The sequence below is a fragment of the Plecotus auritus genome (assembly GCF_963455305.1).
Source record: "Plecotus auritus genome assembly, chromosome: 9".
In the NCBI taxonomy this organism is placed as follows: domain Eukaryota; kingdom Metazoa; phylum Chordata; class Mammalia; order Chiroptera; family Vespertilionidae; genus Plecotus; species Plecotus auritus.
The window spans coordinates 68,007,009-68,027,265 of NC_137783.1; the positions used below are offsets into that span (position 1 = coordinate 68,007,009).

General features: G+C 41.9%; 1 protein-coding gene across 3 annotated transcripts in view; it reads right to left on the minus strand.

Moving 5' to 3' along the window:
* ARHGEF12 (Rho guanine nucleotide exchange factor 12) overlaps positions 1 to 20,257 on the minus strand; it is a 230,774-nt gene that overhangs the window by 88,143 nt on the left and 122,374 nt on the right. For all 3 annotated transcript variants that reach the window (XM_080687470.1, XM_080687471.1, XM_080687469.1), the window contains one exon: positions 15,619 to 15,693. In XM_080687470.1, coding sequence (XP_080543596.1) covers positions 15,619 to 15,693 — 75 coding nt within the window. The remainder of the gene's footprint in view (positions 1 to 15,618; positions 15,694 to 20,257) is intronic.

Here is a 20,257-nt window from a genome sequence, read left to right on the forward strand (position 1 = left end):
AGGCACAATGCAAAATTAAAATTTAAAGCAATTACATAAAACACTGCTACAGAAACAAAAATGACAAAATTATAAAAATAAATTACAGATTTCACTCCATAAAATAGAACATCCCTTTGTCAATTCACTGGGTAAAATTCAGCATGAATAGGCAGTGTAGAGGCATCTATATATGTAAAAGCCCAGCGACCGTTATGGCAGAACGACAGGTTGCTATGACGCTCACTGACCACCAGGGGGCAGATGCTCAACACAGGAGCTGCCCCCTGGTGGTCAGTGTGCACCCACAGCAGGAGCGCCACTTAGCCAGAAGCCGGGCTCACAGCTGGTGAGCACAGCGGTGGTAGCGGTAGCCTCTCCAGCCTCCGTGGCAGTGCCAAGGAGTGGTGAGCCAAGTGGTAAAGAGTGAGCAGATGGAAGGTAAGGAGCAGTGAGCCAAGTGGGAAGGAGCAAGCAGGTGGGCGGTTAGGAGCAAGGGTCCTGGATTGCGAGAGGGATGTCCCCTGAGGGGTCCCGGATTGCGAGAGGGCGCAGGCTGGGCTGATGGACACCACCCCCCCAATGCACAAATTTTGTGCATCAGGCCTCTAGTTAATGGATAATGTAAAAAATATGGGATGTTTAAAGACCACAAATATTAAATTCAAAGACACCAGAGTATGAAGAGAAGTAAAAATTTTGGAAGAAATAGAAAAGAACGAAGTTGGCTTAAATCTGACAGCAGCTGAGAAAAAAAGAGTGGGGCTATAAAGTTTTGGGAGTTATCTGCAAAGTAGTAATAATTGAAACAAGCTACAAATTAAGTAAATAACATGTCACTGTAGTTTTTCCTCCTTAAGTGTTGTCCCAACACTATGTATTTGCATCTGCTAAACTGGAGCAACACAATGTGCACCTCACTCCGAGTGACAGGAGAGCCCCCACTCCATAATGAGGAGGGGAGAACTGGAGCAAACCAGCACGTATCTCACTATGGACTACAAGAAAGCAAGAACTGTGCAAACCAGAGCAACCTGCGCCCACTCCACCCTAAGCCTAGGGTCTTGCTGCTAGGGCAACATGGAGTAACCCAGTGCGTGCCCCACTCAGGTCACAGGGGAGCTCTGACTATGCGACCCAGAGCAACCCACAACTGCTTCTCCCCGGTGTGCCTGAAGGAACCCAGCACACGCCCCACTCTGGGACACAGGAGAGCACTGCCAGGGGGACCCGGAGAAAGTGGGTGTCCCCAGCCAGGGGCCACAGGACTGCGCTGCAAGTGTGCTGGCAGAGGGACCTAGGGTGCCACCCTGCCCCAGGTGCCAGGGCTGCTCAGAGAAACGCATGCCAGAGGGCTCTGGGCCCTCACAGGGAGTAGCACACCAGAGGAACTATGCAAATGCTCCCACCACCCTGAGCATCTGAAGCAGACAACTGAGGGACCAGGTCTGTGGGCGAAAGGGATACAACTCAGAGCAGAGACAATAAAGGCGTGAGACTCAAGGCAGACCCAGCCTCTGGGCTAACCATTTCCAGACCATTGCCCTGAGAGGGTCTTTAACCTCTCAAACCCCAAGCAGGGTGCCCAGGGCCAGAAAGAGACAGCAAAAATGGGGAGAAAATGACACAATCCCCCAAGGAAAGAAAAGGATGAATAGTTACAGGGAAGCATGGGACTTGGTTGGAATATCAATAAGGAGGATTCTCTGAAAGGTTGGGGCCTCTGGGGGGACCTTGCTGAAGGCGGCAGCCCCTGCCTTGACTTTTCCAAACAAGTCCGAGCCCCTGGGTGTTTTGCTAGAATCTCTATGTTTAGTCTTCAAACCCAACCATGTAGAAGCATGAGCCCTCTCAAGGATGCTTACCTGCTGCCTGTATCTAGAGGTTAATTTTAGTTCAAGCTGTTGTGACAATAAAAGCCAAAGGAGGCAGGTGAACAGGGCTACTTGGCCACGATAGCCAAGTAGAGCCTTAGCCTCTCTTTCACAGAATGTGTGTTAGAGTAATCATGCATCCATCACTCAGGGTTGGAGAGTCAGCCCCTGCAAAGTGGTGCCCCTGTGTGAGTACCAAGGAATGCAACGAAATGCGGCGGACCCTCGAAAACAAAGAGTAAGAAAATGAAAGTAACTGTGCAGTAAGTCATTGAAGCCCGCTTGGGATTTCCAAGTTCCAAGGAATTGTTTCTCAGCTAAGAAATTTACTCTCTCTGCTATGCTTCTTAAGAATGTATGTTTTCCATTGGAAAAATAAGCCTATTTCTGAAAGCAAGGAACAAAAGGTTTTTCCTCTATTTGCCTAGGATGCAAAGATTTTATATATATATTATTAAAATAATTGTTATATTAATCAGGAAATTGATTACTTTAAATGAATAGATTACTTAACATGCTTTAATAATAATACTATATAATAAAATAGTAATATGCAAATTAACCATCACTCCGCTACACCCACAAGCCACGCCCACAAGCCATGCCCACAAGCTGCAAATATGCAAATAAACCCAACCAAGATGGCTACGGCCACAGAGAGCAGGAGGGAGGCTTGGGTTTCCCTGGCAATGGAGGAAGCCAAGCTTTCCACCTGCCCTTGCCGGCCTAGGCCTCCACTCAAGGCTACAAAGTTTCAATGATAGAAGATACATAAACCCAAACAGAAATGGCGGCAGCCACGAAGCTGGAAAGAGCAGGAGGCTAGGGTTGCCCCCGGTGATGGAGGAAGCCAAGCTTTCCGCACACCCTGGCCAGCCCAGGCCTCCACTTCAGGCTACAAAGTTTCAATTATAGAAGATACATAAATCCCCCCCAAAAATGGCTGCCTCCACGGAGCAAGCAGAAGGCTTGGCTCTGCTCCAGGCTACAAAGTTTCAATTGTAGAAGATAAATGAACCCCAGACACCAGGGCCCCCACTTGGGTCACCAGGGGGCGTGGACAGCCTGCAAACCACCACAGGCCCCTTGCCCAGGCCGCCCCATGCCCCAAGGGAACCCCCACCCTGATCCGGGACACACTTCAGGGCAAACCAGCTGGCCCCCACCTGTGCACCAGGCCTCTATCCTACCTAATAAAAGAGTAATATGCAGATTGACCATCACTCCAACACACAAGATGGCTGTCCCCATGTGGTCAAAGATCCTGCCCCCATGTGGACACAAGATGGCCACCACAAGATGGCCAGCAGGGGAGGGCAGTTGGGAGGGACCAGGCCTGCAAGGGAGGGCAGTTGTGGGTGATCAGGCCAGCAGGGGAGGGCAGTTGGGAGGGACCAGGCCTGCAAGGGAGGGCAGTTGGGGGCGATCAAGCCTGCAGGGGAGGGCAGTTAGGGGTGACCAAGCCGGCAGAGGAGGGAAGTTGGGGGCGACCAGGCCTGCAGGGAAAGGCAGTTGGGAGGGACACAGGCCTGCAGGGGAGGGCAGTTGAGGGGGACCAGGCCTGCAGGGGAGGGCAGTTAGGAGTGACCAGGCCTGCAGGGGAGGGCAGTTAGGGGTGACCAGGCCTGCAGGGGAGGGCAGTTAGGGGCAAACAGGCTGGCAGGGGAGGGCAGTTAGGGGCAAACAGGCTGGCGGACGAGTGGTTAGGGGGTGATCAGGCTGGCAGACAGAAGCAGTTAGGGGCAATCAGGAAGGCAGGCAGGCAAGCAGTTGGGAGCCAGCAGTCCTGAATTGTGAGAGGGATATCCAACTGCCCGTTTAGGCCCGATCCCACCGGGATCGGGCCTAAACGGGCAGTTGGACATCCCTTGAGAGGGTCCCAGATTGGAGAGGGTGCAGGCTGGGCTGAGGGACACCTCCCTCCCCCATGCACGAATTTCATGCTCCATGCCTCTAGTAATATATATTGTATTTGATTACATTCCCAGGGTTTAAATTTTAAGATTTGCTTTCTCTCCTTATGAAGAAAAATTTTATACTTAAGGTATATGGGAAGCTCTGTCAAATAAGGAAATAAAATTTATATTCTACATATATATATATGTTAAATAGATTCTAATATGCTTTCATTTATAACTAAGTGTTATAAGTTCTAATATTGTAGAATATTGTGTTTTGCAAGAAGGACAAGATTCCATGTCATTTATATTACTCTATAAAGTATCTAAATTTATAGAAATACTAGCAAGAAAAATCAGGAGCAAAAAAATTTGATTATAGGACTAAATGAACTAAAAATAATTATAGTTTTAGTAATTATTTTTCTAATAGCAATACACTTGTTTGCATGAATCCAGTAAGAATCTGATTTCTTCATAACAGGACATAAGTCAGTTTCCTATTGTGGTTTTATTAACCAAAACTCGGCTGGAATGTCATGTCTGAGAGAGACATGCCAGGACTCTGGATGTCACCAGAAAGCTCTAAGGAATGAAGATTGACTTTGAAGCTGATAAGCCCCTTAGATAAAAAGCCTGGTCCCTTGCTTGGTCACGTGGTTCGTGGCAGTCTTTCCAGGTAAGGAACGAAGGTTGCTTTCCTGAGAGATCGCATGAAAGAAACCTCAAGACACCTATGGGGACCTCAACTTTAGGAATGCACCCCAATTCTGTAGATATTGCAGGCAAAGCCTGATGGCAACTGTGTGGCTTGGCTTCTTGGCCCTGAGAATACACTTTCTCATGAGATTCCAGCAAAACACATTTTTTAAAAAATAGCCTATGTAATCAACTGTTATTCTTATTGTGTTCATGCGAACAATCAGGTCAAATTATAACTATACTTAATACAGTAAGTAAATTAGTCTATATTAAAAATAAGGATGATTTTAGGGAGAAAAAATGTTTCAACAGGAAATTATTAGAAACTGTTCTAACTTTTGCTCAATAATACTAAATTTTATAACACAGTTTGTCTCCACTAGATTACAAGCCCTACTTGCACCTAGGGAATACCACCTCTAGGCAGCATTGCCACCTCCTTCTGTGCCTAGGCCTCATCGTCCACCTGACAGAGAGCAAGTATCTCTCGGCTCTGAGAGAAACCTCTGACCCGCCTCAGCATGAGGCAACTACAGAAGAAACCTGGTGTCCCCTTTCCCTGAAAGAATTCAGAGTCAAGACCCTTGAGGGGGATGTGGTAGGCAGTTAGACAGGCATGAGCAAGGACGATATGCCAACTAGAGGAGAGATAGATATACTTCTCACCACTCCAACTGCTCTGAAGCTAGGAATAGAGGAACCTGTGTAGAACTAACCTTTAATCATAACTAATTAGAAAGAATTTATAGTTTTCGTATAATAGATGGTATAAAGATAAAGGAAAAAGAAAATAAAGTAGACAAACGAAAAGGGTATGTGTAAGTTACAGAATATATATATATATATATATATATATATATATATATATATATAAAAGTTACAGAAGGTATATATAAGTTATATATAAAATTTATAAGTTATAGAGGGTCTGTACAATTAAAGGAGAACTGAAGTTGAGGAGGTAAAATTGTGAAAAGAGATGTAAAGAAAGGAATATAACAGGAAGAGAGAAAATTAGAGTAGGAATACTTAAGAATAATTGTGAAAGTTATAAGAATGTTTATAAAGGTTCTAAAAGGTTTATAAAGAGAAATCTTAAAAGAATTTACAAGTATACTAAATAATAAATCTAATAAATAGAGCACCTGAATTAATCTGAAAAGTAATCATATTATTTTAAACTAGAAGCCCGTTGCACCAAGATTCGTGCTAGAATACGCCTTCCTTCACCTGGCTGCTGGCACCCGTTTTCCTCCAGCACCCAAAACCCAGGCCTTCGCTCCAGGCAGAGTCTTCGCTCTGGCCAGCTGGGGAACCTGCAGTCTTTGCTCCCAGCCAGCCGGGAGTTTGCAGTCTTCACTCCTGGCCCAAGCACTGTGAGCGAAGACTGCAAGCTCCCTGCCCTGCCCCCGGCCACTCGGTGCAAACATCCGCCGCATTGCCATGGCGACGAGGTGGAAGTTCCCGCCCCGTGGCCGGGGAACCTGCAGTCTTCACTTACGGCACTCGGGCTGGGAGCTTGCAGTCTTCGTTCCTGGCCCGAGTGCCATTCCTGTAGCTCCTTCTGCCCCCGCCCTCCTCCTCATGACAGGCATGCCACCCTGCCCGTCCGCTCCGTGCCTGCATATGCAAATTAACCTTCCATCTTTGTTGGGTTAATGTGCATATTCACTCCTGATTGGCTGTGGGTATTGCGGAGGTATGGTTAATTTGCATCTTTCTCTTTTATTAGTGTAGATCTTAGAACACATATCCTTATATGTGAATAGGGGGTTAAGTTTTCCCTAAAGTTTTCTTTTCAAGGCCTATGCAAAGTAATTAGAGAGGTAATTCAGCTATGAATCCAGCAAACAGAACAGGTAAGCATGGTCAGACCGACCCACCAGAAATCAACATTATCTCACCAACATCATCTCATCGCCTGACAATAGTTATGTCTACAGACCCCAGGCCTGCATGTAGCTACATCCCGCACCCTTACCCTTTCCCCTTTATCATCCTGATCCCTATACCTTGCTAGAAGGAAAGATTTAATGCTTGTAAGCACCCTGTCTTCTTAATTAAACTAACCACTGCTGTCATTGTAATTTTGTTTTTCTTACAGTCTACAAAATCAGAAATTGAGTAGTAAATGTGCTTCGCAGACCCCAACCTTCCAAAGCAGAAAGTTCGCCATCTCCCTCTGTCCTCTACAGCCAAGAAAACAAAAAGGGGGAGATGTGGGGAAGCATGGGACTTAGTTGGAATGTCTGTAAGGAGAATTCTTTGAAAGGTTGGGGGCCTCTGAGGGGACCTTGCTGAAGGTGGCAGCTCCTACCTCGACTTTTCCAAACAAGTCCAATCCCCTGGGGTGTTTTGCTAGAATATCTATATTTAGTCTTTAAAGATCCGACCTTGTAGAAGCATATATTTTCTCAAGGATACTTACCTGCTGATTGTATCTAGAGGTTAATTTTAGTTCAAGCTGTTATGACAATAAAAGCCAAAGGAGGCAGATGAACAAGGCTACTTGGCAGCGATAGCCAAGTAGTACCTTAGCCCTCTCTTTCACAGAAACATGTGTTAGAGCAATCTGTTCATCCATGGCTCTGGGTCTACGGGTCAGTCCTGGCAAATCACCAGAAAAGGAACTAAATGAAACAGAAGCATGTAGTATGTCAGAAAAATAATTCTGAGAAAAGGTCATACAATTCATAAACTGGATGGAGGAGAAAAATCAACAACTTACGTAAGAATCAAGAGGAAATACAAAACTATATAGATACAATAAAAAAACACAATGGAAGGTTTCAACAGTAGACTAGAAGAAGCGGAGGACTGAATTAGTGAGTTAGAAGATATGGCAGGGCAGAAAAACACACACAATCTAAAAGGTTTATAAAGAGAAATTGGAAAAAAAATTAGAAAGCAGGAGAGCTAAGGGAGCTTTAGGAAAACATGAAACGAAGTAAAATACGTATAATAGGGGCACCAGAAAGACAAGAAGAGGAGCAAGGATTAGAAAATCTATTTGAAGAAATAATGAGAGAAAACTTCCCTGATTTGGGGAGGAAACAGTCACACAAGCACAGAGAATACCAAACAAGATAAACCCCAAAAGACCCACACCAAAACATGTCCTAAATACAATGGCAAACATTAATGACAAAAAGAGAATCTTAAAGAATGCAAGAAACAGAGTTACCTACAAAAGATCTCCCATTAGATTAGTAAATGATTTCTGAATCAGAAACACATCAGGCCAGAAGGGAATGAAATGAAGAATAAAAAGTGATGCAAAGCAAGGGACTGAATCCAAGAATACTCTATCCAGCAAGGCTATCATGCAAAATTGAAGGAGAAATCAGGAGCTTCGCAGACCAAAAAAAAGGCTAAGGGAGTTTATCACTGCCAAGCCAGCAATGCAAGAAATGCTAAAGGAACAGCTGCTGTAAAAAGAAGTAGAAAGGGAAGAAGGAACACAGCATAAAGAATAAAAATGGCTACAAACAAGTACCTATCAATAATAAACTTAAACATAAATGGGCTAAATGCTACAATCAAAAGACATAGAATGGCTGAGGGGATAAGAAAACATGACCCATATATATGCTGTCTACAAGAGACCCACCTCAGAACAAGGGACTCACACAGACTGAAAGTGAAGGGGTGGAAAAATATTTTTCAGGCAAATAGAAATGGAAAAAAAAAAAAAAAGCTGGGGTGGCAATACTTATATCTGACAAAACAGACCTCAAAGTGAAAGCCATAACAAGAAATAAGGAAGGCAACTTCATAATACTAAAGGGATCAGTGCAACAAGAGGATATAACTCTGGTAACCATATATGCACCAGTGCAGGAGCACCCAAATACATAAAAGAACTTAAAGGGAGAGATCAACAATAAAATTATATTTGGGGATTTTAATACCCCATTGACATTATTGGATAAATCCTCTAGACAAAAAATCAGCAAAGAAACATCAATCCTAAATGACTTACTAGATCAGATGGACTTATTGACATCTTCAGAACATTTCACCATAAAGCTACAGAATGCTCATTCTTTGGAAGTGCACATGGGACATTTTCAAAGATAGATCATATATTGGGACACAGACAAAATCTCTTCAAATTCAAGAAGACTGAAATCATATCAAGCATCTTATCAGATCACAATGGCATTATATTAGAAATAAACTGCAATAAAAACAATCAAAAAAATTCAAACACTTGGAGGTTAAATAGCATGTTATTAAATAATGATTGGGTTACAACAATCCAAAATCTATGGGACACAGTGAAAGCAGTCCTGAGAGGGAAGTTCATAGCATTACAGGCCTACCTCAAAAAACAAGATAAACTGGTATTAAATTATCTAACTCTACAACTTAAAAAATTAGAAAGAGAGCAACAAGAAAATACCAGAGTGAGTAGAAGGAAGGAAACAAAAAAGATCAGAGCATAAATAAATGACTCAGAGGCCAAAAGACGCGTGCGTGCGTGCACACACACACAAACAAAAACAAAAGATCAATAAAACCAAGAGCTGGTTCTTTGAAAGGAAAAACAAGATTGATGAACCTCTAGCCAGGCTCATCAAGAAGCAAAGAGAGAGGACCCAAATAAACAAAATCAGAAATGAAAGAGGAGAAATAACAACAGACTCCACAGAAATACAAAGGATTGTTAAAAAATACTATGAATAACTCTATTCCAACAAACTGGACAACCTGGAGGAAATGGACATATTCCTAGAAAAATATAAGCTTCCAAAACTCAATCAGGAAGAATCTAAAAATTAAAATAGACCAATAACTATGGAAGAAATTGAAGCAGTCATCAAAAAGCTTCCAGCAAACAAAAGCCCGGGGCCAGATGGCTTCACAGGGGAGTTTTACCAAACATTCAAGGAAGAACTAAAACCTATCCTCCTCAGACTATTCCAAAAAATTCAAGAGTAAGGCACACTTCCAGACTCTATGTAGCCAGCATGACCCTAATTCCAAAACCAGATAAACACACCACAAAAAAATAGAATTACAGGCCAATATATGTGCTGAATATAGATGCTGTTCAAAATCCTCAACAAAATCCTAGCAAATCGGACCCAGCATTACATTAGAAAGATCATACACCATGACCAAGTGCGATTTATTCTGGGGATACAAGGATGGTACACTATCCACAAATGAATAAAAATGATACATCACATAAACAAACTGAGAGATAAAAATCACATAATCATACAATTGATGCAGAAAAAGTATTTGACAATATCCAACACCCTTTCTTGATAAAAACTCTCAGCAAAGTGGGAATAGAGGGATCATACCTCAACATAATAAAAGCCTTATATGACAACATTATACTCAATGGGCAAAAACTAAAACCACTTCCCCTAAGATCATGAACAAGACAGGGATGCCCACTCTCCCACTCCTGTTCGACGTAGTACTGGAAGTGCTAGCCACAGAAATCAGTCAAGAAGAAGAAATAAAAGGCATCCAAATTGAAAAAGAAGAAGTAAAACTGTCCTTATTCACAGATAACATGATATTTTACATAGAAAACCCTGACGACTCCACCAGAAAACTACTAGATTTAATAAATGAATTTGGCAATGTAGCAGGATACAAAATTAACACCCAGAAATCTACGTTTTTTTTATACACCAATAAAGTACTCACAGAAGGGGAGAACCAAGATGGCGGCATAGGTAAACATCTGTACTTGCTGCCTCTCACAATCACATCAAAACTACAACTAAAAGACAAAACAACGATCATCCAAAATCACAGGAAAGCTGTCTGAGTGGAAGTTCTACAACTAGAAGGAAAGAAAAAAGTGCACTGAGACGGGTAGGAGGTGTGGATGTGCACATGAAACGGGCTGGCAACTGGGTGTGCTGTTGTTGTTTTTTTTCAATTGGGAGGGAGATACAAGCTCCCAATTGCTATGAACTCCAGTTCCGGGCGAGACTCTGGGAACCCAGACTCATACGGAGAGAAACTGGATTGTCTGGCATCTGGCCAGAACACCAGCGCGGCTTTCTCTCAGAGGTGCTTGCAGCAATCATTGTTCCTGCACAGAGGCACAGGACCTGGAGACCCAGGGACCTCTCCAGTGCAGGGCTGACTGGCAGCCATTGCTGACTGCTCCGCCCTGGTGATTCCCTGAGACCCCGCCCCACCCAATTTACAGCCCCACTCAAACTGTATGCAGCAGCTTTTGCATATGAATGGCCTGTCCTTTCGCAGCCTAAAACTTAACAAACTGCAACTGAGTCAGAGAGCTCCAAAGCTTCCAAAAGAAGGACCAAGGCACGGCAGCAGCAGCCTGCCTTGCTTCACAGCTGGGCCTCATCTGGGCACTTCCAAACCCCAAACAAAGAGGAGGAATCTGCAGATCTCTCTGTAGCTCCTGCTGGGTGGCCTCAGGCAGTGGCTGACTTTGCACCTCCTTGGAGATCCAAGAGCCAGTGTACCCAGTGGTCAGTGTGAGACCGTACCACATTACAACTCTTCACATACATAAGCGACACACTCAAGGGGCAGACTCAGTGAGCACCAAAGCCCCACTGAAGCAAGTCCCGCCCCATAAAGGTGTCTTCAGCACAACAGTTCTTCCATTGTAGACACAGCTGCTGCTCACAGCCAATTGGCCAGGAGGTCAGTTACTCCCAGTGTACCAACGGCAATCGGGGCTTAACTACACCAAGACTGTGCACCTATCCCACAAAGGGGTGCACCAACAGTGTCCACCTCAGGTGATTGGGGAGGCTGAGCCACTGGGCCATATAGGACACCTAGCACACAAAGCCACTCTATCAACACAGGGAAGCAGCCAAAATGCAGAGAGAAAGGAATGTGTCACAAATGAAAGTAATGGAGGAAAGCAAACTACTGGATATAGAGTTCAAAACCACAGTTATAAGGTTACTCAAGAATATTCTAGAAACCTCCAAGGAACTTAGTGAGATAGTTAAGGATCTTAGTAAGAATGCCAAAAAAAAAATGGAAAAGGACCAGTCAGAAATTAAGCATACACTGACTGAAATAAAGAACAACATACAGAAATTCAACAGTAGACTAGAGGATCCCAAGAATCAAGTCAAAGATCTGAAATATGAGGAAGCAAAAAACACCCAACCGGAAAAGCAAAAAGAATCCATAAATATGAAGATAGTGTAAGGAGCCTCTGGGACAACTTCAAGCGTACCAACATCCGAATTATGGGGGTGCCAGAAGAAGAGAGCGAGCAAGATATTGAAAACCTATTTGAAGAAATAATGACAGAAAACTTCCCCTACCTGGTGAAAAGAAATAGACTTACAAGTCCAGGAAGCGCAGAGAACCCCAAACAAGAGGAATCCAAAGAGGACCACACCAAGACACATCATAATTAAAACACGAAGGGCAAAAGACAAAGAGAGAATATTAAAAGCAGCAAGAGAAAAACAGTTAGTTACCTACAAGGGAGTACCTATACGACTGTCAGCTGATTTCTCAACAAAAACAATGCAGGCCAGAAAAGAGTGGCAAGAAATATTCAAAGTGATGAATAGCAAGAACCTACAACCGAGATTACTCTACCCAGCAAAGCTATTAGTTAGAATTAAAGGTCAGATTAAGAGCTTCACGGACAAGAAAAAGCTAAAGGAGTTAATCACCACCAAACCAGTATTATATGAAATGCTGAAGGGTATTCTTTAAGAAGAGGAAGAAGAAGAAAAAGGTAAAGATAAAAATTATGAACAACAAATACATATCTATCAACAAGTGAATCTAAAAATCAAGTGAATAAAAAATCCGATGAACAAAATAAACTGGTGAATATAATAGAATCAGGGGCATAGAAAGGGAGTGGACTGACAATTCTCGGGGGGAAGAGAGTGTGGGGTGCAAGAAGAAAAAAATCTTACACCTATGGACGAGGACAGTGGGGGCGGGTAAGGGCAGAGGTTGGGGTGGGAACCGAATAGAGGGGAGCTACGGGGGGAACAAAGAGGAACATCTGAAATAATCTGAACAATAAAGATTTATTTAAAAAAAAAAAAAAAAAAAGAACTCGCCCTGACTGGTTTGGTTCAGTGGATAGAGCATCGGCCTGCAGACTGAAAGGTCCCAGGTTCGATTCTGGTCAAGGGCATGTACCTTGGTTGCGGGCACATCCCCAGTGGGGGGTGTGCAGGAGGTAGCTGATCGATGTTTCTCTCTCATCGATGTTTCTAACTCTGTATCCCTCTCCCTTCCTCTCTGTAAAAAAATCAATAAAATATATTAAAAAAATAAAAAAACTCACAGAAGGAGAAACTAAAAAAGCAATCCCATTTACCATTGCACCAAATAAATTAAGATACCTAGAAATAAACTTAACTAAGGAGGTAAAAGACCTGTACTCGGAAAACTACAGGACATTGAAAAAACAGATTGAGAAAGACATAAACAAATGGAAGAATATACTGTGTTTATGAATTGGTAGAATCAACAGCATTAAAATGTCCATACTACCCAAAGCAATTTATAGATTCAATGCAATCCCCATTAAGATACCAATGGCATGTTTCACAGATCTAGAAAAAACTCTCCAAAAATTCATCTGGAATAAAAAAAGACCCCAAATAGCTGCAGCAATCTGGAGAAAGAAGAACAAAGTTGGAGGGATCACAATACCGGATATCAAGAAATATTACCAAGTCACTGTTCTCAAAACTGCCTGTTACTGGCACAAGAACAGACATATCGACCAATGGAACGGAACAGAGAACGCAGAAATTGACCCAAGCCATTATATTCAATATTTGACAAAGGAGGCAAGAGCATACAATGGAGTCAAGACAGTTTTAATAAATGGTGTTGGGAAAATTGGACAGATAAATGCAAAAAAAATGAAACTAGACCACCAACTAACACCATACACAAAAACAAACTCAAAATGGATTAAGGACTTAAAGGTAAGATGGGAAACCATAAAAATCTTAGAAGAATCCATAGGCAGCAAAATATCAGATATAGAAATAGCAATAGAAACTAAGGAGAAAATAAACAAATGGGACTACATCAAAATAAAACAACAAGAAAGCCCACTGCATGGGAAAACATATTTGTCAATGTTATATCCGATAAGGGCCTAATCTCCAAAATTTACAGGGAACTTATATATCTTAATAAAAGGAAGATAAACAATCGAATCAAAAAATGGGCAAAAGACTTAAATAGACACTTTTTGAAAGTGAACATACAGAAGGCCAAGAGACATGAAAACATGCTCAAAGTTACTAATCATCCAAGAGATGAAAATCAAAACAACAATGAGGTACCACCTCACACCTGTCAGAATGGCTTTTATCAACAACTCAACAAAGGACGAGAGCTGGCAAGGATGCGGAGAAAAAGGAACCCTCATGCACTGCTGGTGGGAATGCAGACTGGTGCAGCCACTGTGGAGAACAGTGACCCAGTGATCCCACTTCTAGGAATATATCCCAAGAAACTAGAAACACCAATCAGAAAGGATATGTGCACCCCTATGTTCATAGCGGCACAATTCACCATAGCTAAGATTTGGAAACAGCCTAAGTGCCCATCAGCAGATGAGTGGATTAAAAAACTGTGGTACATCTACACAATGAAATACTACGCTGCAGTAAAAAAGAAGGAATTCTTACCATTTGCAACAGCATGGATGGAAGTGGAGAGCATTATGCTAAGTGAAATAAGCCAGTCAGAGAAAGATAAGTATCACATGATCTCACTCATTTATGGAATATAATGAACAACATATAGTGATGAACAAAAACAGATCCAGAGACAGAGAAACATCGATCAGACCATCAAACCTCAGAGGGAAGGTAGGGGAGGGTGGGGGTAAGGGAGAGAGATCAACCAAAGGACTTGTATGCAGGCATATAAGCCTAACCAATGGACACAGGCAACAGGGGGGTGAAGGTATGAGTGGGGGGGATGGGGGAGGGTAATGGGGGAATAAGGACACATATGTAACACCTTAATCAATAAAGAAATTTAAAAAAAATAAAAAACTGTGGTACATCTACTAAATGGGATATTACGCTGCTGTAAAAAAGAAAGAACTCTTACCATTTGCAACAGCATGGATGGACATGGAGAGCATTATGCTAAGCTAAATACGCCAGTCAGAGATAGATAAATATCACATGATCTCACTCATTTGTGGGATATAATGATCAACATAAACTGATGAACAAAAACAGACCCAGAGCCAGAGAAGCATTGAACAGACCATCAAACCTCAGAAGGAAGTCAGGTGGTGGGCGGGGGAGGGGGAAAGGGTGCAGAGATCAACCAAAAGATTTGTATGCATGCATATAAGCATAACCAATGGGTATGGACAGTAGGGAGGCAAGGGCACGTGCTGGGGGGTGGTAGTGGCCAGGGAGAGGTCAATGGGGGAAAAAGGAGACATATGTAATACTGTATGTAATATTTTAAACAATAAAGAATTAAAGAAAAAAAAAGACCCAAAAGAACTTGAACACTATGTGTGCAGCCATGATCAGAGGAGCATTATTCACAACAGCCAGGAGACAGAAACCACCCAAGTGCTCACTGACAAATGGATAAACTAAATGTGGTACACACAGACGATGGATCATTATTCAGCCTTAAAAAGGACAAACATTCTGACACTTGCTACAACAAAGATGAATCATGAAGACACTATGCTAAGTGAAATAGGCTGGTCAACAAAAGGACCATTATTGTATGATCCCACTGCCCTAGGTTTTAGGGGAGTCACATTCACAGAGGCAGGAAGCAGGAAGGTGGCTGCCAGAGGCTGGAGGGAGAGGATGACCTCGAGTCAGTGTGCGAGTCTCAGCTGCGGGAAGATGGAAGTTCTGAGATGAGTGCTGTGATGCTGAACAATGTGGAAGTAACAGAATGCCAATGAACTGCACACTTAAAAACAACCATGGCAAACTTTATGTTATGTATGTTTCACTACAATAAAAAACATTAAACCACCTAATAATACTGACTATGGGGTACCTCTCCATTTATAAAAAAAAAATTATTAAGTTGCTTTAAAGTTTAAGCTTTCTCTCAAAACAACAAACAAACAAAAACAACAAAAACCAAATAGCAGAAATGGCTGTCACTTTAAGTCTCAGGAAAGCACTACATTTCACAGGTTTTATACTCACAGTGTCCTGAATCACTTCATTTTTCTCCAGGTTTTCCTCTAGATAAATCCTCTCTTTCAGACCACTCTTAGGACTCTAATTAAAAAGAAAAAGAAGAAAGGTATTTAGCTCATTTCAAGAGGCTCACCAAAAGGAGAGTTAAAAAATAATGTGGAAAAAGAATCTTCTGAATTTCATATATGTCTTTTGAAACTACTAAGTATCTTTCATATAATATCTGGCTTGGCTCATTTTTTTCCTGACTTTAGCAAATCACTTATTCTCTCGACTTTTTAGTTTTATATTGATACCAGTAAAACAATATAGAACCATCCTGGCCAGTGTTGTTCAGTGGTTATAACATAGACCCGTGAACCAAAATGTCTTGGGATCAATTCCTGGTCAAGGGCACATTCTTGGGTTACAGGTTCTATTCCTGGCCAGGTCTCACACATTTATGTTTCTCTCTCTCTCTCTCCTACTTCCTTCCTATCCACTCTCTCGAAAAATCAATGGAAAAAATATCCTTGGGTGAGGATTAACAAAACAAACAACAACAAAAAACAATTTACAAACAATAGAATAGTTTTACTGATATCTGGGCCTGAGGGCATATTTCTACCAAATAAGTGTAACTAGATATATTACATATCTCAAACTCATTATGTTAAAATCAATCTCTATCGTTATCCATCTCCTCTAATCCCCTCTGTCCCAAGAGAAAAGCATTTTGGACTATTTATATGAATGAAATTAAGCTTCTATTTTGCTGTTACTACCTTGTGTAAAACGGATGTATAGATTTTCATAAAATTTACATAGTATGTTTGCAATGACCTAATATAAACACAAACTCTCTGACATGCAGAATTTCAATTTTGGAGGGTGAGGAATACCCCAAAGCAATGGAGCAACTCTTCAGAGCGGCTGAAACGAGACACAGAGATTTTGTGTGAATGCCAATAGGGACTATACATGCTCCCTATACAGACACCAACTACCATGAGACAGAGAGACAGGAAAGCTGCCAGACCTACTGGGAGTCATGTCACAAGAATACAGAAGACAACTTGAGGAGACTCCACTGGCCAAAAAAGAGCAATTTAAGCATCAGAAAGAATAATGATTGCAATGGACCAAAACACACTAAGCAAGTATGTTAAAATCTATCGATTCAAAATATCATACACACGAGTGAACGTACACACATCCCCACATTGGGGACCTCTGGAGTTTATTAAGGTAACAACTCTTCTGAAAACAGATTCATAAAGGAAAAGAATCAAGCATTTATACCACCCTTCCTGCATAAGCTATATATTTTAGGGTAATCTAAAAACTAGTAAGGGAAAACTATTCTTTATACAATAATTCCATATAATATACACAGAAATGACAAAACAATGACATCATTTTGAAGCAACTAATTAAATAATGGATGCAGGCATTTTCACCATTAAGGGCAGGTAAAAAACATGAGATAAAAACTTAATGGAGAACTTTATAATGAAAGAATCATGTTCCCAACATATGAACACCTTAAACAAACTTAAGGTCACAAAACCACCACCACTACCAGATAGTCACCACATGATTCAATGGGATAGGATGTACACAGTGCCACCCATGAATTGTTCTTGATAAACAACAACTCTCAAACCTTAATCTGATCAAGACTGGATCTCACTATCAGTTTTTTGGAAATATACATGGAGGAACATGTTAAACAACACCGTGAAAACACAATACTGGACATATGATCTAGTTTCTTTAACAAAAATGGCAACAACAACAAAAGAGGGAACCATTATACATTAAGAGACTTACTGAACAAAGGTTGAAAATCTTAATTCTGATTCAAATAAACTGCAAAAAGATCATTATAAGAGAATCAGGGTAGTCAAACTGCAAATTAAGGAAATAGTAATTCTAAAGATTGATGATAATATCTATATGAATAAAAGGGTAATATGCTAATTAGGGCAGACATCTTCCGGACGTCCATCCGAACAAAGCATGCAGGAGGCAGCTGATTGATGGTTCTCTCTCATCAATGTTTCTAACTCTCTATCCCTCTCCCTTCTTCTCTGTAAAAAATCAATAAAAATATTTTTTAAAAAAATTTTTTAAAAATCCATCTGATCTAGTGTGTTGTTTAAGATCATTGTTTGCTTGTTGATTTTTTTTTGTCTGTAAGACCTATCCATTGATGACAGTGGGGTGTTAAAGTCCCCTACTATGATTGTATTGCTGGCAATTTCTCCCTTAAAGTCTACACCAAGTATTTTTTATATATTTAGGTGCTCCTATACTGAGTGCATATACATTTATGAGGGTTATATCCTTTGGTTGGATCAATGTCTTTATTATTATGTAGTGACCTTCTTTGTCTCTTTTGTGGCCTTTATTTTGAAATCTATTTTGTCAGATATAAAGTTGTTACTCCAGCATTTTGTTTGTTTACATTTGCATGGAATATTTTCCCACATGGCTGGTCTCAACAAAGTGGGGGTTGAAATTCCAATAGCCACTGGTGCTCCAAACCCCCAATCTGTGTTGTTCCCCCATGACACCAACCAGCAGGTGGAGCAGTCAAGGAGGCTATACGGGTGGGGGAAGGGGCTCCAGCCCTGTGCTCCAGGTGGAAGAATCCTTTCCCCTTTCCCTAAGCCAAACAGTTTAGTCATTGACGGGCTCTGCACAATGCCTTTCAAGAAAGAAGAGGGCCCCCCACAGACCCCTCTGCTGGACCCAAACATGGCAGCACAGCCTCTCCAGCAGTCAGAACCCAAGCAAACTTCTCAGGCTTGGGGTGCTAACAACAGGAGCGCTCTTTCACTGGGAATCTGCTGTCCAGTCTCTCAGGCAGACAGAATCCCCCTGGTTCCCTCTGCCCAATGCTACAGAAGCTCTTCTTGCTGTCTCTGCTGCTCTGGGTTTGGAATCCCTGCCGGGGGTTGAGGCACCACACTCCCAGGGGGAAGGAGCTTTGCAGGCAACAGCGCCCAGTCCTCTCAGCCACTGTGCTGCTGTGGTCTCTCCTTTTCTTCAACTCCCCTCCTTTGACCAGTTTCTTCATGGTTTCTCCAGTGCTCCTGAGATGTAATATGTCCAATCAGCTACACTTCACCGGGTTTTTCAAGTTGATTACTCAGTATTTAGCTGTAAACCTGGTCCTTATCTGGGAGCAAAAGCATGCAACCTCCAGTTACTCTACAGCCATACTGCCTCTCCGCTGGCTAATTTTTTAAGTATTCTTTTCTCTTAAAGATGCATATTAATGAACTAGTGTCTTGGATTTTACTTTAAAGTAATCCAGAGGTCTGAGCACCTGTTGATGACTGCTGAGGCTGGGTGATTAGGTGCATAGGGAATCATTATGCATCTCTACTTTTGAATAGATTTAAAACTTTTCCATAAGGTATTTTTATATCATTTACGTACTAAAAATTAGAGAGGTAGATGCTCTGAATTTTTGATGTTTCTTTGTGATCAAGCAGCTTCTCTTGTGAGAACTGGTGTGTGAGTATTCATTAGAATCACCTTTGAGGTGGACACAAGCAGGGAATTTTGCAATGATAATGATATCACAAACAGCACAAGGAGATTATTCTATAAAAATGAGCAGAAAAAGAAAAAAATGTAAAAGCGCTCATTTAAAATATAAAACACTGACCGGTTCCTATAATCTTAATATAATTGAAACAAACATGGAAACCCATAAACTAAAAACAGCATATCTTAGCTTCAAAAAGACACATTTTGAAGACTAGAAATTAATCTAGTTTGTTATGTGTTCAGTAAATATCCTTGTTTACAGTATATCTTCTCTCACCCAGATTTCTACAAAAGTCATTTATTTATGTAGTCTCAGTTCCCTCATCTATAAAATGGTAATACTGCACCTTGAAGATTATTATGAGAGCTAAAAAGAGTATGTGTAAAGTATTAGGTACAACTGCTGACACAATGCAAGTATTCCATAAATGAAAACCAATTATTATCCATTCAACACAGATTTGTTCCTATTAAGCCAAGTAGTCTTTTTTCTATCCTCACCTGAGGATATGTTTATTGATTTTTAGAGAGAGAGAAACAGAGAGAGGGAGAAACATCAACCGGTTGCCTCCTGTATGCACCCCAGTCTGGGATCAAACCCTCAACAAGGTATGTGCTCTGAGTGGGAACTGAACCTGCAGCCTTTTGGTGTTTGGGACAACACTCCACCAGTGAAGCCACCAGCCGGGCAGCAGTCCTCTTTCCTTACAGATCTCCCTGCCTCTACTCCACTTCACTTTCCACACAGACATGTTTCTGATTGGGCCTGTGTTTTGCATGCAAGACAAAGACCAAACTCTTTAATCATTCATTTTGCTGTTCATTCAAATACTATATAATAAAGAGGGAATATGCAAATTGACTGTCACTCTGCCACAAAGATGGCAGCGCCCACAGTGGAGGCGGGGGTTTCCGTAACACAAGATGGCTGCACCAACAGTGGAGGCCGAGTTCCCGTAACGAGCCTTAACGAGCAATCAGCAGGGACCTGAGGCTGCGCCCCCCCGCCCGTGGGGCTTGACAGGGGACCTCAGGCTGTGGCCCCCGCCTTGACACCAGGCTGGGGGACCTCAGGCAGCACCCCCGACCCAGCAGGGCTTGA